Source organism: Hippopotamus amphibius, chromosome 13 (genome assembly GCF_030028045.1).
Source record: "Hippopotamus amphibius kiboko isolate mHipAmp2 chromosome 13, mHipAmp2.hap2, whole genome shotgun sequence".
NCBI lineage: Eukaryota > Metazoa > Chordata > Mammalia > Artiodactyla > Hippopotamidae > Hippopotamus > Hippopotamus amphibius.
In genome coordinates, this window is record NC_080198.1 from 23,985,567 (window position 1) to 24,012,543 (window position 26,977).

The 26,977-nt window shown below is 42.9% G+C and overlaps 1 protein-coding gene across 17 annotated transcripts in view; it reads left to right on the forward strand.

Moving 5' to 3' along the window:
• Positions 1-26,977, forward strand: part of MAGI1 (membrane associated guanylate kinase, WW and PDZ domain containing 1) — a 622,148-nt gene that overhangs the window by 555,086 nt on the left and 40,085 nt on the right. For all 17 annotated transcript variants that reach the window (XM_057704360.1, XM_057704354.1, XM_057704357.1 and 14 more), the window contains one exon: positions 21,569-21,600. In XM_057704360.1, coding sequence (XP_057560343.1) covers positions 21,569-21,600 — 32 coding nt within the window. The remainder of the gene's footprint in view (positions 1-21,568; positions 21,601-26,977) is intronic.

Consider the following 26,977-nt stretch of genomic DNA (forward strand, 5'->3'; position numbering starts at 1 on the left):
CTGGGTCACGGCGGCTTGGGCGCCTCAGGCCAAGAGAGTGACTCCAACCGCAGCTCCTCCCCCCTGCTGTGACTCTGCCAGGGCACTCTGCCTGTATCATGGCGCCTCAGTTAGCCATGTGGTGCCTGTTGCAGAGGCATGCCGGCAGTTCAGGTGTAAACAGAATGTCTCCAGAGCTGGGCTACTCTGTGGTCTTTTGGCTCTTGGCTGCAGGCACTCTAGACCAGCCCCACCTGGGGGCCTTTGTTATCCCTCAGTGTGTTAGCCAGGCCCAGAGGGGTCCTTCCTTTGTCTATAGCAGGCACCAAGAGAGAGGCTACACCCACTGCTCCTCCCTCCTGCTTGTGAGTCAGCCGCCACTGTGGCCGCCCAGCTTTCCGTGGTAGGCACTCTCTGCTGTGGATTTCTTCCCTCCTGTCCTCTCAGTCTGTCTTCCCACTGCCAACAATGTTTCTCACCCTGAACCAGTTCTCTAGTTCCCACACTTCAGCTCCCAGACCCCCTGTTCAGCTGTGAACCGACGTCTCAGTCCGGACATACTGAGCGGTGGTGCAGACCCTCCGTGTGTTTCTCACTCTTTCCCGCCTGCTGCACCTCAGCCACTTCACCCTCTTTGAACAGTCCCAAAGGCTTCCCTCTGACCCAGGGAAATTCGCCATTGGGGAAGGGGTTTCCCTTTCAGATGAGGGACATTTCCCCAAATTCGGCAATCTCCCCTGTTTCAGATCCCCCCACCCCAGGGTGTGGGACCTGTTCCTTTCCTTTCTTCTCCTCCTCTTTCTCCCTTTTTTTTTTTTTCCTCTGTCCTACCCAGTTACGTCGGGATTTTTGCAGTCCTTTCTGGTGTCCGAGGTCGTTTGCTGGTGTGCAGCTGGTTCTCTGTTGGAATTATTGTGCCTTTTGGTGTATTCCTGATGCAACTGTGGAGAGGGATGCATTCCATGTCCTTCTACTTAGCCTCCATCTTTCTTCTCTTGCCATTCATATTTACTATTAAGGAGCTGCCTTTATTTCTAATGCAGTTTTAAATTGTTATTTTGATTTATTGCCATGATTGAAAGTTATCAAGGATTTTACTTGAGAATTCTTTATAGAAGGGCAGGCCACATTTACATTTTTTTAAAACAAATTTTTATGTATTTATGTATTTATTTATTGGCTGCATTGGGTCTTTGTTGCTGTGCATGGGCTTTCTTTAGTTGCAGATTGCGGGGGCTGCTCTTCATTGTGGTGCTTGGGCTTCTCTTTGCAGTGGCTTCTCATGTTGCAGAGCATGGGCTTTAGGCACACAGGCTTCAGTAGCTGTGGCACGTGGGCTCAGTAGTTGTGGCTCACAGGCTTAGTTGCTCCATGGCCTGTGGGATCTTCCCAGACCAGGGTTCAAACCTGTGTCCCCTGCATTGGCAGGCAGATTCTTCACCACTGTGCCACTGGGGAAGTCCCCACATTTACATTTGAGATGACCTATAGCAAAAGATGAGATAAATATAAAAATGTCTCTATTTTAGTGCTTTCATTATATAATGGATAAAAATTACCCATCATTTTTAGCATCCTAAGTGGGAAACTCTGATTTTTGGTCTTACAATTTTTAGGTTGATTTTGGTCCTAATTTTTAAACCTAAGCAGACTGCACTTGTTTGTTCTAACATTTATATACAGCTTTTGACTTGGTTGGATGGTTTGAGTTGTAATCTTGTTATATTCATAATGCGAAGCAGTCAGCACACCTAAAACCCCTGTTACTGTTTTTGGCTTTGTTTTTGTTTTTTTCCTGTAAGTGAATGTCTCATCCTCCTTGAAAGTAAACTTAATGCACTGAGTTATTTGCTTTTGTGCATTACTTATTATAAATGTGTGTGATTTATAATTCTCATTAAGGAGTGATGACATCATCTCCTCTTTCTGGAAGAGTGTAGGAATTTCAAGTTAGAATTGTTGCATTGGGGCTTCCTAGGTGGTGCAGTGGTTAAGAATCCGCCTGCCAATGCAGGGGACATGGGTTCAATCCCTGCTCCAGGAAGATCCCACATGCCGCGGAGCAACTAAGCCCATGCACCACAACTATTGAACCTGCGCTTTAGAGCCCGTGAGCCACAACTGTTGAGCCCATGCGCTGCAACTACTGAAGCCCATGCACCTAGACCCCGTGCTCTGCAACAAGAGAAGCCACGGCAAAGAGGAGCCTGCGCACCACAACGAAGAGTAGCCCCCACTCACCGCAACTAAAAGAAAGCCCACGCACAGCAAAACAGACCTAACATAGCCAATAAAATAAATAAATAAATAAAATTATTTAAAAAAAAAAGAATTATCGCATTGGTTGGCAAGCTGTAGAATAATCATTCTGTGTTTCTACCTACAGGGCTACATTTAAATGTAAAGAGATTCTTCTGTTTTCACTTTTTCAGGGACAAATTCATGAACATTGTGGGCCAGGCATTGTCTAGGCATTGGGAATGGAACAGATCATCCACAAACAAAACAAACAAGTGTGCTCTTGATTTCATGAATCTCTTATACTAGAGGAAGGAGAGAAAGGGCAGAAATAATCAGATGAACAGGAAAATATCATCTGGAGAGAAGTGCTGTGAAGAAAATAAAACTGGATGAAGTAGGGGTAGGGTCCAGAGAGCTGCTTTTGATTAGGTGGTGAGATTTAAGTGACCACAGGGAAGGAAGCAGCATTCCATGAACAAGGGACAGTTGGTGCAAAGGCCATGGGAAAGAACTACAGTATAAGACAATTTGACTGAAGAAAGGTGAGCAAGGGGAATCGTGATGAGTTTCAGAGACCAGCAATCAGGGTCAGGAATTCGGATTTTATTTTCTGAGTGATGTTCAGTTTTAAGCAGTGAAGGGATAAGATCTCGTTAACCTTTTTAGACAGTCCCTCTGGTGTATGTGTGAAGAATAGATTTTAGAGGAGCTGGTGTGGAAGTGGGAAACCCACTGGGGCTATTGTGGTGGTTAGAGAAGGGTGTTGGCAGCGTAGACTCGAGTGATGGCAGTGGAGATGGGGGACGTGGGGCATTGGGGATGTGTTGGGAAAGTTGATAGGACTTGGCAGGTTGACTCAGAATCAGGGTTGGCAAAGTCTTTCTGGGAAGGGCCAGATGGTCAGTATTTTTGCTTTGTGGGCCATACGGTCTTCGTCACCTCCACTCTCCTCTGCCCTTGTAGCAGATGATATGGAAGCAAATGGATTAGTTGTGTTCCAAGAAAACATTATTTGGTCCTCGGGCTACAGTTTACGAACCCTGCTGCAGAAGGAAAGGAAGAGGGAGTAGCCAAAAATGACCCCCAGGTTTCTGACCAGGGCAGTTGGATAGACAGAGGGGCCATTTGTTGAGATTTGATCTCTGGCATCAAGGATTCCTTCTTAGACGTGGTAATTGTGAAATGCCCATTCGACATCCAAGTGGAGCAGAAATGTAGGCAGTTGCCTGAGGTCTGGGGTTCGTTGCTGGCAAGGTTAAGGCAGAGGAGATAAACATTTATGAGCCACTATCTTTCAGTGAGTTTGCTACATACTGTGGGCTGGACCCATTACCAGGTCCTGAAGCCATTGTATTGGGCTGTAACCAGAGTTTTTTTCAAAATTGAAATGAATTAGAAACAATGAGAGTGTGTCGTCCTCAGTAGATAAACACGTATATATTCATGAAACACTGACTTGGATGTGTGCATACACATATACACACGTATGAACACATGTATGTATATGTGTGTGAAGGTATTACAAAGTGTATTTCACATTGTGGACCATGTTCACTACAGTTTGTAAAACACACATGTAGACAGTATATAGAGCCATGAGGGTGAATGAAATTACTTTGGGAAAGAGTAGAAAGAAGAGAAGGAGCCAGGACAGAACCCTAGGGCATATCATGTTTTAGGGGTGAAGCTGAGGAATAGGGACCAGTGAAGAAGATTATAATGAGGTAGCCAGTGCAAACAAGAAATGCAGTACAGTAATACGAATCCCAGAGAAGAAAGTGACTCAAGGGTATTCCCTCTGCATGGATGGCATCAAGAAGTAGAGACACATGAGGATGGACACATTGCACCTGGCACTGGTCACCTCTGAGAGCAGAGTCCCTGATGTGTGTAAATGCAGGAGCCTGAGGTGGGGGTGGAAGGCAGGGGTGGGATGGGGATTTGAACAGGTTGTTCAAGAATTTTCCCTGTAGGGACTTCCCTGGTGGTGCAGTGGTTAAGAATCCACCTGCCAATGCAGGGGACACAGGTTCAATCCCTGGTCTGGGAAGATCCCACATGCTGCAGAGCAACTATGCCTGTGTGCCACAACTACTGAGCCCGTGCGCTGCAACTACTGAAGCCTGCGTGCCTAGAGCCAGTGCTCCACAGCAAGAGAAGCCACTGCACTGAGAAGCCCATGCAGCACAACAAAGAGTAGCCCCCGCTCACCACAACTAGAGAAGGCCCACGTACAGTAACGAAGACCCAACACAGCCAAAAATAAATAAATAAATAAAATGATAAATAAATAACAAAGAATTTTTCCTGTAAAATGGAACAGAGAAAAAAAGGTACTAGCTAGAGAAGGCTGTGCCATTTGCTTTGGTTTTTTAAGATGGCAGCTACTGTGGCATTCTGCTGTGTCTACAGAAACAACCAGAAGGCAAAGAAACTGAGGCTGCAGAGGAGAAAGGGGAATGATTGTAGGAGGGAGGGCTTTAAGAAAGGGAAGGAAACAAGACCCAGTGTAAGAGAGGAGGAGTTGGCCTTTGGAACAGTATTTGTAAGTTGCAGAAACCAGGACTAGGTATGATGATGCAATTTTCTCCTAAAGTGCAGCTATTGAAATTTCTGTGTGTTTGAGGTTTCCTGTTGGTAGAATCAGTTGAGCTTATTTTATAGCTGTCCTTCTGCATATCATGTCCTAGTTCTGAATTGGTGATGAGCCTCTTTCCAGTTGACCCATTCCTGGTCCTGGATTGAGTACATTCCTTGTGCACAGCTCTAGGATAAGGGGAGAGGAAACAAGGTACTCATAACCCAGATATGGAGACAAGACTAACGCGTGAATGTTACCAGCAGTAACATGTAGTCTGAATCTATACTGTACAGATTTGGGTAAGAGGTGCTTCAGAGAGTAAGGGGGTGACAACGGACCCTTTTTGAATGACATAAGGCCAGAGCAGAGTGTCTCAACCTCAGTACTGTTGACATTTGGGGCCAGATCATTCTTTTTTTTTTTTTTTAATTTTTTATTTACAATGTTGTGTTAGTTTCAGGTGTACAGCAAAGTGAATCAGTTGTACTATACATACATCCACTCTCTTTCAGATTCTTTTCCCATGTAGGCCATTACAAAATATTGAGTAGAGTTACCTGTGCTATACAGTAGGTTCTTATTAGTTATCTATTTTATATATAGTAGTGTGTTTATGTCAATCCCAATCTCCCAGTTTATCCACTCCACCTTAGGCCAGGTAATTCTTTGTTACAGGGGTTCATCCTGGGCATTGTAGGATGTGTAACAGCATCCCTGATCTCTGCCCAGTAGCGTACCTGCCTCCACACCCCTCCCGCGATTTGGCATTGACGCCATTTATGTATTTTTCAGTAGTCTCTTTAAAAAATATTTTAAAATTTTCATGCCTTTAGTTGGCACCAGCAATTTCAGTATGCCACAGGTCTACCATTTTCTTTTATCTTCCATCTGGCCTCACACACTCTTGTGCATTACCAGCGTATCGCTCACAGACAGCAGAGTTGGAGACCCAGAGACAGCATGTGTGTGCAGGTACTGACGGGGGCGTGGACCTGCTGTAAAGCCATTACCTAGAAGTTTCTTTTTACCATTATCATCTCAAAATTTCAGGAACTGGCTGACTTTCCTTTCTTTTTGGTTCAGTTTATACTTTTTTTTTTTAACAAAGAAAAAATTTATCCTCAGCCTTTTTTTCCTTGACATTGGAGTTTATTTTCTACCTTTACTTTGGTTCCATATAAAAATTAATTAATGATTACCTCCTTGGGATGGGGGCTCCGATGTGGAAAGCATCTGCTTTGAGGAACATTATTCGCTTCCTTATTATATTATTCTGTCTTCTGTGATACTAGTTTTGCGACCTCACTTCATGGAGCTTCTGTTTATGGGAAGACGTATCTTCCTAGCCTCTGCTGTAAGCATCTTGCAGTTCTGAACATTTTCAAAACTGTTATCTGAGGCAGAGAGTTTACTCAGGGTAATAGTTTTCCACCTTCCTTCATTTTCCTCAAATTAAATCACACATTCTTTACCACCATCTGGAGTGAAGTGCCTACTAGGGTTTTTGGTTTTTTTTTTTAATTAAGTAATTTATTTATTTATTTATTATTTTATTGGCTGCTTTGGGTCTTTTTTTGCTGTGTGCGGGCTTTCTTTTTAGTTGCAGTGAGCGGGGGCTCCTCTTCGTTGCGGTGCTCGGGCTCCTCATTGCCGTGGCTTCTCTTGTTGCGGAGCACGGGCTCTAGGCGCGTAGGCTTCAGTAGTTGCAGCACGTGGGCTCAATAGTTGTGGCACACAGGCTTAGTTGCTCCGCGGCATGTGGGATCTTCCTGGAGCAGGGATCGAACCTGTGTCCCCTGCATTGGCAGGCAAATTCTCAACCACTGCGCCACCTAGGAAGCCCCCTGCTAGGGTTTTTATTGAGTCTTTGCATTGCCACCTGCAAATTTCAAAACATTCCCCAACTTGTACCTTGCCTGTTATTTTCCCTGTTTGTATTCCTGCTCAGAGATTAGTCATGTCCCTTATTTATGAACATAATCCTTTTTGGTTCTGAAATCTTGTCGGTAGAACCTTAATGTCTTTGAAAACAGCACTGGGTCCTTAGGAGTGTTGTTTCCACTGGCAAAATGGAACTTGCCTTTTTGATGCCAAGTTGATACCTGGGTTTATTTTATACTCCTGTTCCTTTTTGTGTTTCTAATGTTCTGAGTGTTTTTTGTTTCTCACCACATACAGCAAACACTATTCATTGTTTATTTCCATCAGTGGAACTTCAGCACTGTGCTAATCTCTTATTATAGATGAATGATGCACAAGTAAACACGTAAAATACAGCATGGTTAGTCACATCCTCTCCATTTCCTCATACTTAATTCTTTTTCTAGAAATTCTATTTGGCATATTTTACCTTTGCCATGAAAAGTTCTCGTTTACTGTTCTTGTGATTCTAACAGTTGAGGCAGAGTTATTCAAAGGATTCTTTTGCACTGTATCTTAGAGTAGCAGTCATAATAGCTAGGAAACTGCAACGTGGAGCAATTTTAAGATTCTGTAACAGAGGGAATTCCTGTCTGTCGCTGGTGTCGAGTATCAGCTCACCTCATTGAGCAACCTGTGTTTTTATTAGACATTTATTTTGACAGTTGGTATATTCAGGGGCCATGGCATGAAGAACCCATAGAAAACGTTGCATTTTAAAAAGCTTTCTTGTAGTTGCATAAACACTGACTGGCTTATTTTAATCATTTGAAGATAGTTGGAATTAGGTCTATGCTTCCTGAGACGTTTATGTTGTTTCTAAATCAAAAAACATTCTCCGTGGTTACTTTTGCCATAGATACCATTGACCAAAGTGGGAAATGCTTGCTTTGGAAAAGTATACCAGTGCCCATGAATTCATGGGATTCTTTGTTTATGTAGTTTGCCCCTGCAAAGCAACTTTCACTTTGACTTTTGATGATTGAAGGAAGAAGAGACAATTGTTTCTTTATCACAGAGTTTCTCAAACTGGCCATGGACTGGATAATTCTCTTTCGTGGGGGGCTGTCCTGTGCATCATGGGATGTGTCACAGCACCCCTGGCCGGTACGCACTAGATGCCAGCCGCACTCTCCTCCTCCCCAGCGATGATACCCAATAGTGTCTTCAGGCATGGCCAATGTCCCCTGAAGGGCAGCAGCAACCTAGACTGAGAGCCATGGCTTTAACCCATTTGACACCCTTTGTTTTTACTTCTTGGAAATGCTGTGATTTTTTTTTTAAGATGAAAATGAAATCGTTTATGGCTTCTTGTACATTGAATTGGATGGAAGAGATTTCATGGGAGAAGTCCCTGTTCCTTAATCGTTGCTCCCGCATCAGCCCAGTGATGGAAGTAGCCCCTTGGCCACATCAGATCTCCCTTCAGTCCTCCTGTGTGCCCCTCGCTAGCAGTGCAGCCTGGGCCAGCTGCGGGCATCGTCCTGAGCCTCTGCATTGTCATCTGAAACATTAGTGGACCTGTACTTTCCCCAGTGCTGCAGTGAGGATGGAATGAGACGAGGGCTCGTCCTACCTGTACTGCCGCCCTGTCATAATGGAGGGTTGATTGCTTTGTAGGATTGAATGGGCTTAGCAGATAGGAGGTGGATGAGAATCTCAGGTGGTTCTACCATTTTCAATACTTTAAGGATAGTTTTCTGAGGTAGAGAAAAGAGAAGGCAAAAAGGAGATGCCTCAAGAAAAAAACATGGCTGAAGATGTTCCTTCTTCTGGTCTGTGATGACAATAATTTTAAGTAAACAGTGAAATGAGAAAAAGCAGGGTAGAGTAGTAGGTTATTCATGAAGTGAAGCTTTTCTAAGGTGTAAGACTCTCTTTCAGAAACTACATCCTTCCTGTTTTTTTTTTCCTGCTGAATTATTCTCTTACTTACAGAATGGTAGTTGGTTGTTATTTACCTCCCCCTTTTTAATGTTCCTGGTTTGCGAAATAAGGAACTGGCATCTTGTGACCAGTCACTCAAATCTGTTTAGTGAAAATTTGCTGGTCCCTGAAATATAAAATGCAGGAATCAGTGCTGTAGGGAAGGAGGCTGTCAGGAGGTTAGGGAGAGAAGAGGAAAGGAGGGAGGATGCTTGGAAGTAATGTGTGAGTGGGGATCTAGAATCCAGATCATGGGAACAGCAATGGGAACCTCCACCTTTGTCTTACCAGGTACTTCCACAGTCTCTATTTAGGGAGAAGCTGAGTGTGAGTTCAAGGCCGGGGCTGGGTACATCACTTTCCTGTGTGTTGCCCTTACAAAATACTATTTTTATTGGTTAGACTCAGAAATTCTTTTGTCATTTATAAGTTTTGGGGTTAACCCAGAGAATATTCAGTCTAAAAGCAAGAGAAAAACTGGGTGAACTGTACATATTCACTGTGCATGGGGCACCCCAAAATATCCATGGCTAATTTCTTGCATATAAAAAGCAGTCTCAAAAACTTTATGACAGCTTTTAAAAATCCATTTCCAGTGTGTTTGTTTGCATTAAGTTCTAAACCTGATTAGAGCCTCATTTCCTTACAAACAAACAAACAAACACCCTGCCAAAATCAAACAGGAGAGGGAGCAAAAGGATTCTGGCATTTGATCTCTGCTAGCAGTGTGTTGAGTATCTTCATTATAAATGCTTCCTGGAGGATCATCTGTGTCGTTTGCAATGTGAATTTCTGTTCCTTACTCTTCCCTGCCATAAATGCAGTGTACTTCTTCAAGGCAGTGCCCTGTTGTACATCTCGTTCCCAGCTAAAATATTTCATTAAATGGCCTTGCAGTCCTTGAATTTTCCCTGCATCTTAAATGTACTTGACCTATAAAAGTTCTTTCTAATTGAGATTCATCCTGAGTGGGATAGTGCAAGGCGGGGTATGTGCCGGTGAAACTGATTCCCATAGTCTGCCTTTAAGCAAATCCAGCTGGTGAAATGAGTATTGACTCACTGAAACCTGATATCTAATAGTTGAACAAAGCATAAGCTTCTACTGCTTCCCATAGCTGTGTGGGGCAGCAATCATTAGAAATTGACAAAGTCAAGGAAACAGCTTTTTTTCTTCTGTGATTCACATAATCACTTAGACCAGGGCAGACACTGTTTCAGCAAAAGGATTTTGAAGACATTTAATATCTCCATGGGAGATGAATGGGGCTGCTCATCGTATGTCCTTTGCTCTTTGGAAAAACATGACCCTTTGTAAATGGCTCTTTAGGTCTGACTGCCAGACACTTTGAATAATGCAGTGCTGCTGGACTTACGAGTCAGATCCCCTTGCCGTTGTTAACCATGACCCGTGCTTTCCAAAGCTAATATGATTTTCTAAATTTAAGAGATTGGAGTCAAGTTTGATTCGCTGCCAGAGGTGGCTTCCGTCGCAATTAAGCAGTTCGGTAATGAAGTTAATTGAAATGGCTGAATAATAGACGCCCTTACGGAGCAGACGGGAAAATTGCCCTCCTATTTTGGCAAAAGTACGTTGTGACAGAAAAGTGATTGTCACACTCAATAAGGCCATTAAAACTGCTCCAGAGATTCATGGATTTGGCTGAAGAAGAGAACCTGGAATGGTTTTCATCAGTGTGTGTTTGCCTTTTGTGGGGAAGGGTGAGGCATTTGGAGCTTTTTCAACTCAGTGTTGTCCTAAAAGTTGCTTTTCTAAGGAAAGACCTGAAGGTATCCTTAACTGAAAATGTATTTAGATTCTCCAAGAGTCCCTGAGAACACATTCAATTGCTGGGACCAATAGCTGTCGGGCTTGGGGTTGCTTCGTGATCCTCCAGTTAATTCTGAGACTTCAGCGATTCCTATCCGTTGTGCTAAGGAATTTAGAACACAAGGTGGCACAGTGGAACCTCGCTCTCCACGTGCAGGGAGGCAGCGGTGAGTGCAGCTGAGCCTGGCAGCTCACCAATAAATCAAGGAGCAGCCCAAGGATCAAGAGCTGTTCAGCAGTCACAGCAGCGATGGTGGTGATCAAAAGAAAGGCCAAGCCGCCCTCCCCTTTGCCTCATCAGCTCTTCCTGCAGCCCTCGAGACACAAACTCACTTCATAAGCTCCCAACAGTCGTGCACTCATTCCAAAGATCTTTACGGAACTGGGGACCAGATACCATGCAAGGGCTGGGAGACTCGTCCTAGCATGCGATGCAAGGTTCCTGAAATGGAGACCATAAATAAGTAAATGATAGCAATAAACAACATAAACGATAAACAGGTAAACCAGTACCTTAATTTTAGAGAGCCACAGGGTCTGTGAAAACAGATTGAGCTTTGTGAGTGCATTGGGACAAGAAGGGTCGTCTCTGATCTGCTGGTGGCCTGGATCCCTGGGTGGCTTCCCAGAAGAAGTGACATGTGAGGAGAGCCCTGAGTGATGAGGAGAAGCTGCCCCCACATAGATGTGTAGGAACAGTGTTCCAGACAGAGGGAACAGCCAGTGAAAATGCCCACAGGAATGAAAGGAATGAGCCCGCAAGTGGAGAGAGTGCCAGCCTGGCTGGGGCACACAGGCAAGGGGAAGAGTGGTGGGATTTAAAGATGAAGGCAGGCTTGGAGCGAGGAGGGCTTTCTGGGACATGGATTTTGTGTTTCGTTGAAACTTTGCTGCGAAGCCACAGGGACATGTTATCAGGAGTGCGTATAATCTGATTTACGCTGTGGAAAGATGTCTCTGGCCTCTGTGTGGATACTGCATTAAAGGGAGTGAAGAATAAAACAGAGAGGCCAGGTTTTTGGCCCTTGCAGTCACATAAGCAAGAAAAGGTGGTGGCAGTGGAGATAGACAGACATTTGGAGATGAATCTGGTAAGAAAGAGAAAGAAACCTCAAGAAGGGCCTTAGATTTTAGGGGTTTGGTGTCCTGGAAGGATAAAACTCGGGACACCCTCCTGGACCTCTTACTTGGTCCTGTGCCTAACTTACATTGCTAAAAATAAGCAGCCAGGATAAGAATCAATGTAAAAGTCAGTAATCCTGAAGAAAAGGATCCTGGCATGTATTTTTTTTTAACCTAGAAATGTCTCAGGCCAATTACAGTGATAGGTTTCCCTTTGGGGCCAGTGGCCTTAAAATAAGGGCTCACACAACATCCTGTTTTTTCACCCCAGGAAAGGAATCCTTATCGGTTTTTTCTTTCAATGAGCTATTTTGAGCTAGAGTTTCATACCCCCACCCCCACCCCAATACATCCTATGCAACTAAAAGTCAAACTTTTAACTTTGGAGGCACTGCCCTGGAGACAAGTCGTCTCTCCTCTCCCAGGGGGACCACAGTGAACTACTGGTAAGGAGAATGGGTATAACAGGGCCAACCCTTAAGCATTTGCACAAAAAGCAATTCAAATTTGAAGTATAGGTGGTAGGAAAGCTAGCTGGGGAATAAGATGCTAGGAGGTAGAAGCATTTATAGACTGAAGGTAAGATCTTATCCCAAATACCCAAATTACAAACATTTCCAACCCACAGAGAGTTAGAGAGCTTTCCTGGAACCATTTGAAAAACTGACTTAATTCCACCCTTTTAAGTAGATCTTGATAGGAATATTCCCTGGAGAAGAAAGACTGGCTTCATACTACATCATGACAAATGAGTGGACTTTTTAAGTCGACGTTTTAGTTCTTTTCTTTTCCCTCCTGAAGAGAAGATGCCATAACTCACTCTCCCTCGAACTCTCCATCTTTTCCCTATCCCCAATTTTTTTAAAAAATCCTATTATCCGATAGTATCAGAACACATTTTCAAGCTTGAAAAAAGTAGAAGCTCTCAAAAGTATTCCATAGGATTTCGTGTCCAGCCAAGCTGTTAATTATGTAGCTTTAAAGACTGGCTTCATTGCCTTCAAATCAGAGATCGATCTTGTTATATTTTAGCCTGTGTAGCTTTAGATGATCGATGATTTCCATACTGTGACTTGGAGTACAGTATCACAAACATCTACGAACTTGATTGATTCCCATGCTATTTGTAGAAAGGAAACGCTCTTCCTAGATTCACAATACAATTGTGGGTCCACAATACCTTGACTCATTGATCTATAGGTTGATAGCCATATATTCCATGGAGCTATATGCAGAATTTGTTATGAACACACTTTGTATGCACAAACCCTATTTTAATCCCTTCATAATGGGCTGTGATCCAAAATAGATGAAGCACCTTTGAGTGAGACTGTACAGTTCAGTGTTTAAAAGCACAAACTTGGCATTAGACCAAGTCTCTAGTCAGCTGCTCACCTGACTGTGTGACCTTGGTCATGGTATTTAACCATCAGTGTCTCAATGTTCTCATCTGTAATAATAGGGATGATATTACTGCTTAGACAGCAGTTATGAAGAATAAATGTGTGTCAAAGGCAAATTCTGATTTCTTGTTATTTTTGCACTCAGCCCTTGCTTTTGAAGACCCCCGTTTTATTTATTTATATTTTAACAAATGAGAAGAGCAGCTGAGTTGGTGACCCTTCAAGGTGTTTTTCAGGTTTTCAAAAGCCAACAGAGGGACTATCCATGTTATTTCAATGATACCTTTTCTGAAGTGACCATTTATCTTCCAGGAATTGCATGAACACAATTCATCCATCTTACCTAGGTTTTGGAGCAGCCCAAAGTATTAATGACTCCAGGTCTCTCCTTACCTGTGCCAGTTCAAGGCTTATGACTTTGAGGTGAAAGGCTCTGTAAACCATTAGCAATCACCAGCTTTGCAAGCCATTTATTTCTCTTTGGGAGATATTTACTAGGCTATATGTGCTGTGTAATTGGAGCAGACTTCTCCGTAGCTGAAAAGCTGTTGCAACTGTTTTCTTAATCTTCTTAACAAAATGCCACCTGACACAGCATTGGGAGCTACTTAGTCCATACATCGGAAGTCCGACCATCTCTTTAAATTATGTTGGCCGTAATATTTTATAATGACCATTATGAGGCCCTCAGAGGAAAGAATATCTTCATCTTTTTGAAGACATTGAGTCTGATGCTCTTGTTCTTGGCAGTTGGTATCATATTTGCATTGAAAAATTACACTGCAGGGCTGATGATGGTATTTGGCTAGAGGAAGGAGAAAAAAAAATTAGAACCATTTCTCATTTTGTTTTATGGATTCAATTTTGTGATATATCGTGCTGGTAAGGTCCTTCAGTGGAAATGTACTCCAGTTTTAAACTTGGCCTTGAGTTTATGCTGGCACACTAATTTAGTTTAAGGGTGAGAAAAAAACCTTTAAAAAAGGTCATCATCATTATTCAATCAAGCATCAATTATTGCATGTTGCTCCCAACCCCTTGACCCCATGTTTAAATGCTGGCCCTCCTTCAGTGTTCATTGTCCTCTCTGCCCCTCTTCTTCACTTTGGATTAGCTCCAAGAGCAATGGTGCTCCTTTTTATCACAGCACTTAGCACTGCCCACCTGCATCGTAACTGTTGCTTTGCTCCTTTTTTTTCTTTTAAGACAGACTGTCAACTCATCCAGGTCAGGGCCATGTCTGATTTACCTTTATCTCTTGAGTCATGCTTCGCTAGGCATATGGTAGAGCTCAGTAAATCTTGCATGGATGAATAGGTATGTGGATGGTCCCTTCTCATGATTCAGGTCTTAGCTCAAATACTCTCTCTTCAAGGAAGACATGCTTGGCCACCGAGTATAAAGTAGCCGTGCATCCCAGGCATTGCCTGTTCCATTATCCTGCTTCATTTTCATCATCGAAGTTATCACTCTGAAATTATTGGTGAATTTTTTTCTTTTCTGTTTCCCCACAGAATGTGAGCACTGTGAAAACAGGACCTTATAAGTTTAGTTCATTGCTTTATCTCATGCCAGCTCTTGGCACACAGTAGGCCCTTAGCCCAGTTTGCTTAAATAAGTGAGTGCATTTTCCCTAATTTCCTTCCTACCCTTAGTGGAAAAAGCTAGGGCTGACTATACAGACCTTTTCAGGTTTCTGAGCTGTCCTTATTAGCATTTCACAAGTAAGGTAAGGGCAATTTAAATTTATTTCATGGTTTATATATTATGCATTAAATAGAACAAATAAAATACTAATTGGCGGAGAATAGTGCAGATGGCTTTTTTTTTTTAGAAAGGTTACTGGCCATTAATGTTAATTGTTTAGAGCCACGGGTTTGCAGTCAAATAGTCATCAATTCTGCCTTGCCAGGAAAATCGCAGATTTTCTCACTCTGTTTTTCCTGCACCCTTTCCCATCTGTACCTCACTGATCTCTTAGTGTTTTGATCCATCATCGTGCTCCTTCCTCCTCTTCAATAAAAGCCTTACCTACTAGGTTCATAATTTTTCATGCAGCAGAATTTTTGCTGATAAATATTAGTGTTCTGGTGTGTTCTTTAATGCAGTATTTCTCCTCAAAATTTTTTTAGCTGTGCCCTTTAGATCTTCCCAAGAAAGAAGGAGAAGCACGCAGTGGAACTTTTCTCTTTCTGTTTGATCCTTCTCATTGTCCCCTTTATTTGCAGATGAAGTATTTTACATACGCTTTTCTTCTTAGTGGCACAAACTCAGCTAAAGTGAACCTCACCCTAGGAATTGCTTCTAACACCATAGCCATGTGCTTGGAGGAGATGATTTAACCTGAGGATCATAGACCCCAATAGAATGCGTTTCTCAGGGTCCCTGGTCAAGGTTTCAGAGGCTCCTTGAATTTGTATGCAAAATTGTGTACTTCTGTGCAGCTTTGCTTCAGAGAGGCTCTAATAGCTTTTTATCCCATTTTCAATCAAGGCCATGGCCCAGTAATTTAGTAGCACAGACACTTGAGTAGAAATGGCAGTCATTGAGCCAAGAGAGAGCTAGAACAAACTCCAATTATTTTTTTAATCTAGCACTGCACTAAAGCCAATAGGTATATCCCATTGTCCAAGCACTCTCAGTATGGCTGCAACATTCAGTAACAGTTAGCTGTTTATGATTAAAGCTGTATTGTATGTAAGATCTTGGAAAATACTGAAAATAAAAATATGAGTCACCTATTCATCTTAGCATTCTGAAACAATAATTTAATACATCTTCCTCTAGTCTTTTGGTGTACAATGTATGTGTGTGATATATACATATATCTATTTTTTAACAATGAATTTGTATTCTCTGAAAGTTTTTAATCTGCTTTTTGTCTTATGTCATTACCATTTTCCCATGTCACTAAATACTCTTCACTTTTACAGTCTGTCCATTTTAATGAATTCATAAACTTTCATCTCATTGATAAAACAATTTGCTCATTCCTCTGTTCTTGGTAGTTCAGATTGTTTCCATTTTCTATCTTCCTTAAATAACACTGTGTTGAACATCTTTTTAATGTAAATCTGTGTGAGACTCTCTGCTTGTTCCCTTAATACAAATTCCTAACGATAAGTTTACTGAGTTAAAGTCAGCTCTAATCTTTGAGTGCTGCATTTAGGATTACACACTGATAGGTTTTAGAATAAGAGAGAAGGCTAGTGGGGTCTGAAAGGAAAATGTGCTCAGAAGTAGTCTTATCCCCTTGGGATCTAAGACTAGCCCCTGGGCTAGGTTCCCAGTGTTCTCCTTTCTGTGGCTTTCTGTGAGCTCCATGAACTATCTCTCTTTCTAAATACATATAAGGACTTGCTCCTTACACACGGCATTACCGTATTCAGCACCAGTACAGTTGTTAATGTAGCCTTTTGCTATGCAAACCTCTAAAGAATCCATGTGTTTGATGACACGTGGATTAGTGACATAGTGTTTGTCGGGATGCTGAGGAGGAAACCAAATGTTTCCATTAAAATGCTCAAATCTAGAGACCAAGTGCAAAGGGGATGAAGATCACAATGAAAGAAGATCCCCTTTGCCTTTGACAATGACTTTAGGATTCACCCCTTCCAAGCCCTTTGCACAATTTTTCTTCATTCTTTCAGATAGGTTGGTTGACATTCTCACTTCCTTTAATCTTTGAGGAAATTAGGTCCAGGGAAATCCAGTCTCTTTCCCAGTGATTGGCTTCTCTTTGGCTTCCTCTGTTAGCCCAGCTGAGCTATCCGATGTCTTCCCTATTTCCATTTAGTCTGTAGGACAAACACAAGTCTTAATGTCAAGAGGTTGCCTAAAGAAACTCAATAATGTGTATATTCATTTTGGGGAAAAGTAAGCAACTCTTGGAAGATATAGAGGTCAGTGATGGCTCTAGAGATTTAAAAGTGCCGTAAAATGTTCTGAAATTTGCTGCATTTGTCTTACTTCCAGAGGCAATGTAGACTTTTGTTTATTGTGGTATCCATGGGTATGTATATGTGCTTAAGTAAATAAAGCTTTTCTTGTTGTAGAAGATTCTAAAATGGGCAGTAGGACTTCCTAGGTGGCTCAGTGGTTAAAAATCTGCCTGCCAAGGCAGAGGACACAGGTTCGAGCCCTGCTCTGGGAAGATTCCGCATGCCACAGAGCAACTAAACCCGTGTGTGACAACTATTGAACCTGTGCTCTTGAGCCCGTGAGCCACAGCTATTGAGCCCATGTGCCGCAGCTATTGAAGCCCATGGCCTGGGGCCCGAGCTCCACAGCAAGAGAAGCCACTACAATGGGGAGCCTGTGCACCACAATGAAGGATAGCCCCCGCTCGCAGCAACTAGAGAAAGCCCGTGTGCAGCAATGAAGACCCAACGCAGCAAACAAATAAATAAAATAAATAAATAAATTTATTAAAAAAATAAAAATTAAAAAATAAATAAAATGGGGGGGGGGGGTAAGGCCATTCATGATCTCATGAGCCCAAGAACACACAGTTTCAGTATATAACCTTCTCTTCTTTGTTTCCAAATGCTTATGTATTCTGTTATATTTTTTACTTTTTTTGTATAAACTTTTGCATACAACCATTTTAAAGTTCCACTAAGAATAACATTTGCCATTTAGTTATATGAGAACATGTTCAGTAGCATAGTTTATGACCTTGATATTTAAAGGAAAGAGAATATTCCTCCTCTTCATGTTGATTGGTCAGATCTCAGTCGCTAGCAGAGAGTTTGCCATTTGTTATCTCCAAAGAGACACCTTTTTCATTGGAAACTTGAGAAATTCAGGCCCCAAGCTTTTCTCACTTCTGTAGATCACACTTAGACTCACACTTTGAAGGTAGACCCTCCCGTGAAATTTTCTGGGATCCCTTTGAAGTAGCATTTGCTGCCTTCCAGGCCCTGAGAGCAAATGGTGCTATCCGTGGATTCTTTCTTCCGCCTCTTCTCAAAATTCCCCTTCCTTTCCCTGGGAGCTGATGAGTCCATTAAGACGGGTGCTGTTTCTGCCCATATGCCTCCCATGTAATATGTGACACGATTTCTACAACACAAGCTTCCTGCTTCCAGTGGGAACACAAAGTGTGCCTTTGTCCTAAGGAAAACTCCTGACGTGTCATCAGGTGTGGGATCGTGCTGCTTTCTGTCGGCCATCCAGTGTGGGATGACCTGCAGTCACCTCCAGCTAGACAAGAGCCACACACCAGGATTTCTCGGTCTTGGAGAAATCTGCCAAACGGTGGTCTCTTTTAGTGCTTTCCATTAGATCTTCGCAGCTATTTTCAGTCCCTCTGAATAGCTTTGGCTGAAATAAATTATAAATTGTCATCAGGAGCTTGGTTCCAACATTCATATTCATTAGATTTTAAGATTTAATGACTATATGGACCTAAAACAAATCTTTGATTTCTTTTCTTTTTAAACGGTCAAGTGGAGTCACTTGATTTTTGACTTTTTAAATACTGATTTGTGGCCACTTTTGGCTCCTGTCAATGGTGTAGCTTTTTTAAAAAGAAGGGTTTTGGCAACCAGCCAGCAAAGAGGAACAAATTCCTCTTTAAATTAAAAGAAATTTTTCTTATTTGTTGTAAAATACAACTTGTTGGGTCGCTTGAGCCTGGGACCTTTTGAAAGGGTCCATGGACTAGTTCTTCAGAGCAAACAGACTAACTGATTACCCCAGTATGCTTTAGGCTGGTTGATTTTGAACAATTAATGGAAGGGGCATTAATTAATTAGTGTTTATTTTTAAATTCGTATTTTACTGCCAAGATGTGAATATGGTGTTGTGGAAAGAATTCTAGATTAAGGCTGAAATCTGATGTGAATATGGTGTTGTGGAAAGAATTCTAGATTAAGGCTGAAGTCTTCTTAAACTAGTCTGTCTTATCTCTGTCCCTTCTTTCCCTACCAGAAATACTTCAGTGACCAATTTTCGGGTGTGACAGTCAAGGAGGGCGGGTGTGTCTGAGTACGTTTAACACCCATCCCCTGTGTCTGCCTTTCTACCTCGTGCTGTTCTCATTCAATATTATAGTTTGGAGACCATCCATGCTGTTACCCATAGGGATAGCTTGTGCCTTTTAACCTCTGCAGACAGCTTCGTAGGTTGGCTGTCCCTGAGTTTATCTAGAACTTCCAGTCGTTTCCAGGTTCCCTTTATACCAACAAGGCTGCACTGAGCATCCTAGTACCTGGGTAACCTTTGAATGTGCATGCAAGTATTACTCTCTGATAGAGAATCCAAAGTGCCCTTTATTTTATATATGAAAATCTTAAGAGATTGGGAATTTCAGATGATCAGAATTGTAGAAATGATGAGCAAAGTGTGGTTCGAAGTCATTTTCCCTGAATCCTCCTAACTAGTTGGAGATTCTTTACAAAGTTTTTTAGAGGGTCATTGGGAACCTTGGTGACGTCGAGTCTAGTAAAAGCTCACCCCACTGAAGTGTTGCTTATTCCATTTAAGAAGGTCAATTTCAGTTAGGGAAAAATCTGTATTTAGAGATGTGATATTCAACCATTTCAAACTGTGCACAGTGACCCAAACTAATATAACTTGATAGAATTCCTTAAGGGAATCCAATGAACGAATTAAAGCACCTAATAATTATTTTTAAGAAAATGACATCTAAATTGCTCAAGACAGTTATTCTCATCCATAGGCAAAATATTTCCCCTACAATATTTTTTGCATTTTAGCATGCTACACAAATGGCTTTTCCTAATTAAAGTAACATAACCATAACCACTTTTTTTTCCCTCCTGAATGGTGTAAATTAGCAAAGGAAGGTAAGAGGGGTTGACATTGGAGGGCCCGCTCTGTGCCAGGTATGAGGCTTTTAAATGTCTTGTCTATTTAATTATCACAAACGAGTACGCTGAGTCTTATTCTCTCCATTTCACATATTGAGAAACTGAGGCACAGGGGACTTGAAGGCAACTCACTGAAGGTATCCTGTCGGAGTTTGCCGGACTTGAAAGATCCTCATTATACTGTATCATAGTTTCTTTCAGTGGGGTCCTCCAGCTTTCTGGATGTTTGTTCATACTGCAGATTCCTTGGCCCCTGAGGGTGGGTCCTGGGCTTCTGCGTTGATAAGAAGGTGCCACGTCCTCCACGTGCACTCTGACGTCCCAGAGCCACCGTACCAGACTGTGGTCACCTCCCTTTGGTGATGTGATGACCCTGCCAGAGAGTGCCCCCACTGCCGTGGGGATGAGCAGTCCCTGTCCTGCCTCTCCTGCAGGGGGCCCGTTAACAGTGCTCCTCTGGGTGGCTTCCTCCTGCTCACCCACTCCCCGCTGCCTCATGTTAGTTGCGCTGAACTTAGCACGGCTCCTGGTTTGACAAGTCACTTCCAAGAGAGTTGAAATCATCACGCTACCTGGGGATCATGTTCTAAAAAAGGTGGACATTTCCGGTGCAAAATCATCAGCTCCCAACATATCAGGTCCTGTATTGTGCCTAACAGGGGTGGAACCTGCATTCTGCATTCTCACCTTGGCTCAGACCAAAAATTATCAAGCAAAGTAAGAGGATCGCCTACAGAAATGATTACTTTCAAAACACTGATAAATGCTTTTATTTTCCTTTCCAGCCTTCCTTTGCCACAATCCCTTGGTGACAGATTTCCCATAAGTGTGCTCCTGATGGATGTTGACTTTCCCAGAAGTGAGATCAGTGGTCCCTTTCAGCTCTCACCATCCCACTAAAGACAGGGTTTTTGAAGAGCCAGCTAGGTTCAGTGAGCACCTTTTTCTCCTCTGCCTTTCTCTTTCTGCAGTATTCTCTTTTGCTCTCAGCTCTATAAAATTTCTCTTTTTCACTCCCCAATGACCTGCTTTTGAGGGGCTAGTTCCAGCAAACTGAATAGGAGTTTGCTTGGATGAGTGACGTGTGGAGAGGTGAGCCTCTAGGATCCAGAGGGGGTCCTAGACCAGCTTGGATTTGTGTTCTGTTCTGGCACAAGAGCATCCGTCTTTGTTTTGGTGTTCAGCTCATCCAAATAAAGAAGGCATTTCCTCTCCTAAAAGGCAGAGGGGAAAAAAAAAAAAGACAGACACACAAAAAAATAAAAAATTTAATTTTAACCATGTACTCCTCTGAAACTAAATATACACCCCCTTCCTCTGTCCTGATTGGTCCGCTTCAATTGACAAGTGGATCGAGTGGAAAGGAAATATCCTGGACTTAATTGTAAGTTAAGTCTCTCTTAATCCAGAAGAGCATTTGAGATTCCATCCAAGTGTTCAATTTCCCAGGCCGCTGAGGTCTGTGAATTTCTTTTCCCAGCCTCCAGGCTGCTGCAGTACAAGTCAGCATAGCTAATGCAGATAGATCTCCTGCCTCTCGCTCTCCTCCTCCCTCTGCTTTGATTTGATATGAACAGCCTGGTAACTCCGATGCTGGGGAGAAATCTGACATAACTCTGCAGATGGCTAGGTTGCCATGAAACACCTGGGGATTGTTCTTTAAGGAAAAGGTAACATTTATATGCTAATGATTTCTTTCCCTCTTCCCTCCTTGTTGCATTTTTTTCCAGGGCTGCCAGTTCCCAAGAAGAGCCCAAAGTCGGTAAGGACTTGTCAGTTACTTGGTGCCCGTTTTGGGAGGTGGGGGTTGGGGGGCTGGTGGTGGGAGGGGACGCTATCTGGCTGGACTTCACTAAATGTGTTGTCGAGTGGGTGGAGGAGACAAGAACCAGAGCTCATTTTATTAAGTTCTGGATGTCCGTTTGGTATAGAAGGTGTTGGGGGTTGTCTTTAAAACTGTCTAGTGATTTGTAGGCAGGCTGCAGGAGCCTGGATAAAGAATGCATGTTTGGAATCTTCTATGTATAAATGCATCAGGACTCTCATGCCAATGGATGAGTTTCTTAGATGTTTTCACTTGATACAAATGCTATTGTTTCTTTTGGGAGGAGGAATAGAAAAAAAAAAAAAAAACTCCACCTCCTTCCTGAGGAGCGTTGCTCTCAACTGGTGTTTCCAGCCGTTCACATGGGTAGATTCCCTCCCTCAGCTTTCTTATGCACTGGATGATGAATTATTTAAGAATTTTAAAGCCTGTAGGTTTACGGAAGAATTGCTCTGCCCTGTGTATATGCCCATGCTCACATGGAAAATGCCCCAGCCCTGAGAATAAGACATTTCCTTGCTGTGGAATCGTGCTTTGTTGTTTTGCCAGCTTTAGCAGCATTATGCTGCAGGTATAGGATTCTTTAAAAAAAAAAAAAATCAATGTTATGCTGTCCTTTCTAATCTGGTTTCCCTGAAGATGCATTACCTAGTTGACATGTTAGCTAATAGCTTAGAGGCTCTAGTGTTTTGCTTGGTGGTGGTGAGCGTCTGCTCCCGGGGCACTGACAAATTAAAATGCTGCTTAAAAACTCAAAATCTGGAACTCCGATGTCTGTGAAATTGATCTGGGTGAAAGACGCTTCCCAAATCATTACCATTAAGAGGGGTGTACTTCCTTATGGCTTAGAATTTTGGGGGGAGGAGAAATTGACAACCTTTTGCCATCCGGGAACAGAGAACCTTTAAAACTTTGCAGCTTACAGTGCTGCAGCTGAATTCTTTCCACCTGTCTCCAAGCCTGGCCGTGAGAGGCAGAAGTTTATTCAGGAGATGAGAGCGGGAGCTTCCTGCATTCATAAGCCCTACTCCTAAGTTCTCCAAAGAGAAAAATCTGCAATAATTGATGTGATTCCAATGGCATGGTGCCATGGTGATGGGAACATGTGACTTCGGGGCTGCTTCCCTTGTCATTTGTGTTAATGTCCAGGCTGGGAAGTGCTGGTAGGTATCTACGTTGGAACCACAGAGATGCCAAAACCTGTGTGTGTGTGTGTGTGTGTGTGTGTGTGTGTGTGTGTGTGTACATGCACGCATATGTGTGTACATGCACGCATATGTGTCTCCCCCTCCCTGGGTCACAAATAGTCAGAAACCTATTCAGCTCTCAGAAAAATAGAAGCATATCTGAGAGATGTCACATGAGCTTGAGTTAGCAGGAGTCGTCCTTTTTTCTCCCCCACCCCCAAGCATGCTACGTGATGCATAGACTTATTTTACACAGTCCATGTGGAACAGAGTCTTGACAAGGAGCGTAATGGGGGACAGAGAGCAGTTTGGCACAGGCAGCATGACATCAGGTAGTAAGGTGTTCTGTTTTGTTTTGCATTCCATTTAAACTTGCTGTGCAAAAGGATTTGTGTAGATTCGTTTGCATCTCTTCTCCTCCAAAGTGTTTTGGAATTCCCTGCTGAACTCAAAGGGTATCAAACAGGTGTAGAGCCAGCGTTCACCAAGTCAGTTAAGAGAATTCCCCATGACCGTTTATTTTTGTGGAAGCCGTGTCATTAGCAAGCAGCAAGCCAATTACTCAGGCTGCATTCCTGGGGGAAAAAAAAGCTCTCTTAACTGCTTTGCCCACAGTCTGCTGGCTCTTAATTACCACAAGCTAAGAGACTGGTGTGTTGCTGGGTTAGAAAAGAACCAGCCCCCAGCTTGGGGCTTGTCCTTCCCTGGTTTCTCTGCCAGGGAAGGGATGATGGTTTTCACAGCACTGCTGGCACACGCTGGCAGCTGCTGTACAAAACTGGGAGGATATCAGCCAAGGTCTGCTGTTGCCAGTGGAGCCTTGCTAACGTCTGTGATCGGTGGGAGTTCTGTACAGGTGGGTTGAAAGCTGTTTCCCTTTCCCAGTTTGAATTTTGATGAAGTCCTGCCGGAGAGACAGATGACGATGGGATTTTTTGGGGAGGGTGGGAGGGAATCCGTGGGGAAGCTGGATGTCGGGGGTCCAGAAAGCCGTACCCATAATGACAGACAGGGTCAGTTAGGCTACAGAATGAAATGCACACGGATCGTGCCTGGGTTGAGATGCGCTGGCAGTTGCCATTAGCTCTGAGATACAGTGTCTGAACCCAGGACCACGTCTGTTCTGTATTCTTAGAGGCTTCTGACATTGTTGGCTTGCTCATGTGACTGACAGCTTCCTTTGCCCTCATACCTTTTTTTTTTTATAAAGGTTTTCAATAATTAAGTAGTTGGGTTTTTATTAGACTAGAAGGACTTCTCTTTTTGATCTCGTTTCCCCTCCTGGAGAGCCTTTATAACTTACTCTCAATCAGCAATTTCACCTACTAGATTTAGAGTAAGTGTTAAATTTATGGTTTATATACTCACAGGGGACAATGGCAGTGTCCTAATAAAATTTTACTAATTTAATACCTGGACATCTATAGCATCAGGGATTTTTCCGCCAAATGGCAGAGACAAAAATAAGACATATTTGCTGTCAGGTTTTAGGCCTCACTGGAAAACTGGTTCGGTGGCCCAATTTAATCATCCTGACTGGAAACTTGTTTAACGAAGACTCTTGGTGGAAATCACACACAAAGATTTTTGTGTGTGAGAATTGAAAACTGTAAATATCACACCAAACCCTGAATTTTAGGTCAGTATTCACCTAGTTTTTTCACTAGTTCATTTCCCAACTGTTGCTTCCTTTTCTCCCTTCTTTCATCTGTCCATCTGTCCATTTTTCCATCTGTCCATCCATCATATATCCATTCATCTGTCCATACATTTCTCTTTTACCCACTCATCCATCCGTCCATCCATTCAACACGTTGGTGTTGAGAAACTACCAAGTGTCAGGTTTGGTGTTGAGCCACTGGAAATGATATAATAAAATAGGTGGTGTCTTTCTTCTTGGCGCTTACAAGTGATTTATTGATAGCTCCTTTCAAAAAGATTCACTGCCACATATCACGAAAATTTTTTATGCATTTGTTCCATCAACAGATATTTATTGGGTATCTCCTGCATGCCAGACCCAGTGCTAGTATACAACAGGAACTAAAACAGAAAGCATTCATGTCCTCATACAACTGAGGAGAGATAAACAGGCAGATGTATACAGACCCTCCTCATGAGGCCTAAGGTCTGATGAGCGTATACTTTCAAAAGGTTACAAAGCGGATATATAACATAGAACAAGTACACACATAATAACACTCATTCAGCTCTTAATGATAATAACCTGAGTGAGGTAGTCATCCAAAGCCATAAGAAGCCATCAAAAGATGGAGTTAGATACTGTGATGGAGCTATGGAATTCTCCAAGTTCCCCAGCAGTCTACGCAACATAGGTAAACACTTTATTTACTTAGCTTTAGTTTTCAGATTAAAAAAAAAAAAAAGCATAATGTGTTCACCAAGGGGACAATATTTTCCTAGTTCCTAAAAAAGCTCTCACACAAAGTTTTCATATAGGGGACACCACGTGATGGGCAAGGACGTGTGCTCACTAAACGCAGCAAGCTGAAAGGTAGCAGCAGTGACAGGTTTCTGTTCCATGGTCCTCTGGCCCTTTCCCCTGGAAGGGATGCTAAGGACATAGCTGACAGCTAGACATGAAGAAGTATGAGGGAGAGATCTTGGATAACGTGCACAGTAACTGACCCTGGCCTGAATCCTGAATGTTGCCTCTTTCTCAGACTGTCCTGGTGGCCTTGGCACCCCAGTGCCACTTGTCTCAGATCCAGAACAATAGCACAACCCACCAGAACTCCAAGCTCCAAGGAGAAGCAGTGAGTGTAGTAGAAGGCCTAGGGTTACTTAAGTAAGTCTCCTTGCCTCTTCTTACTTACAGTAGCTCATACCCTCAGCCCTTTGGAGCCCTAAAAAACAGACTTTGCTGTCCTATTAGACTCCATTAAAACAGTCAGATGAAGTAAAATTTATTTTCATATCCAATCAATGCTTTCCTTTGCTTCTCCATTAACTCTTTTTTCTTGCCTTTTGGAAGAAATCGTTTGACTTAGACCCATAAAGGATAAAAGAAAGAGACAAAAAGGAGGACCATCCTTTGCTTTGGCTTGTATTTGAAGCTGATTTTCGGGCAACCTTTAATGACATTGGCCTAATACCTCATCAGCACTTGGAGTTTTTCCTGTTGTCCACGTAAATCGCTGCAGTGGCCTTCAGTCTTGGCAGATATGTGAACTGTAAATAATTTTGCTTTAAAAATGGATCGATTTGTCATTTTTAAGCCACATGAATTCTTTTCATCATTTAAGCTCCTAAGTGCTGTCTGCATTCATTTGCTCTTCTGAGCAGATATTTTCAGCTCACTTTATAAGTACCTCCATTTTGAAATCATTCTGTGAAATACTAATGAGCTGACTTTTTTCCCCATTTCCATTTATAAAGTCCATTGTATCTTCGCAGTTTCCCTGGCCTGTCAGTAATAAGGAAATCATTTGTTTTAGGGAGGTTGGTACAGTTTGTTTGGGTTTTTTGGCCGTACCGCACGGCTTGCGGGCTCTTACTTCCCCAACCAGGGATTGAACCCAGGCCGCCAGCAGTGAAAGCGCAGAGTCCTAACCACTGGACCGCCAGGGAATTCCCGAGGTTGGTACAGTTTTATTTTAAAAGGTCTTATGACACAAATTCACGGCTAGTGTGTGGCCAAGGACTCCTATGGAGTTTTCAAAATTGAACCCATTTCTTTCTTCCTAGTTGGCCCTGACTTGATACTCAGAAATAAAAATCTTGCTTCAGACATATCCACGTGGTGACAAGAGCTAGTGCTGGAGAAATTCAACTCAATATGTGGTCCTCCTTTCCAACCATCTGTTCAAGCTGGAGACCTGGGGGGGTGGATATCCATGTTTCTAAGATCTCTTCCTCCCCCTCCCCCTCCCTCCCCCCTCCCTGCCCCCCCACTCAACCTTTCAGCAGTGCCTTGTCAAACTGGCCCTGAAATGTCTTTTGACTTGGCTTGTCCCTCCCCTTTGTCACTGCTTTTGCCCTAGCGTAAACCACCCCGGGTCCCTCACCTGGTGTGCACAGTAGCCTCCTGACTGGCGCTCTGGGTTTACTCCCTTCCCCATCAGCCTATTCTCCAGCCAGTAGTCAGACCAAACTTTCTGGAAATA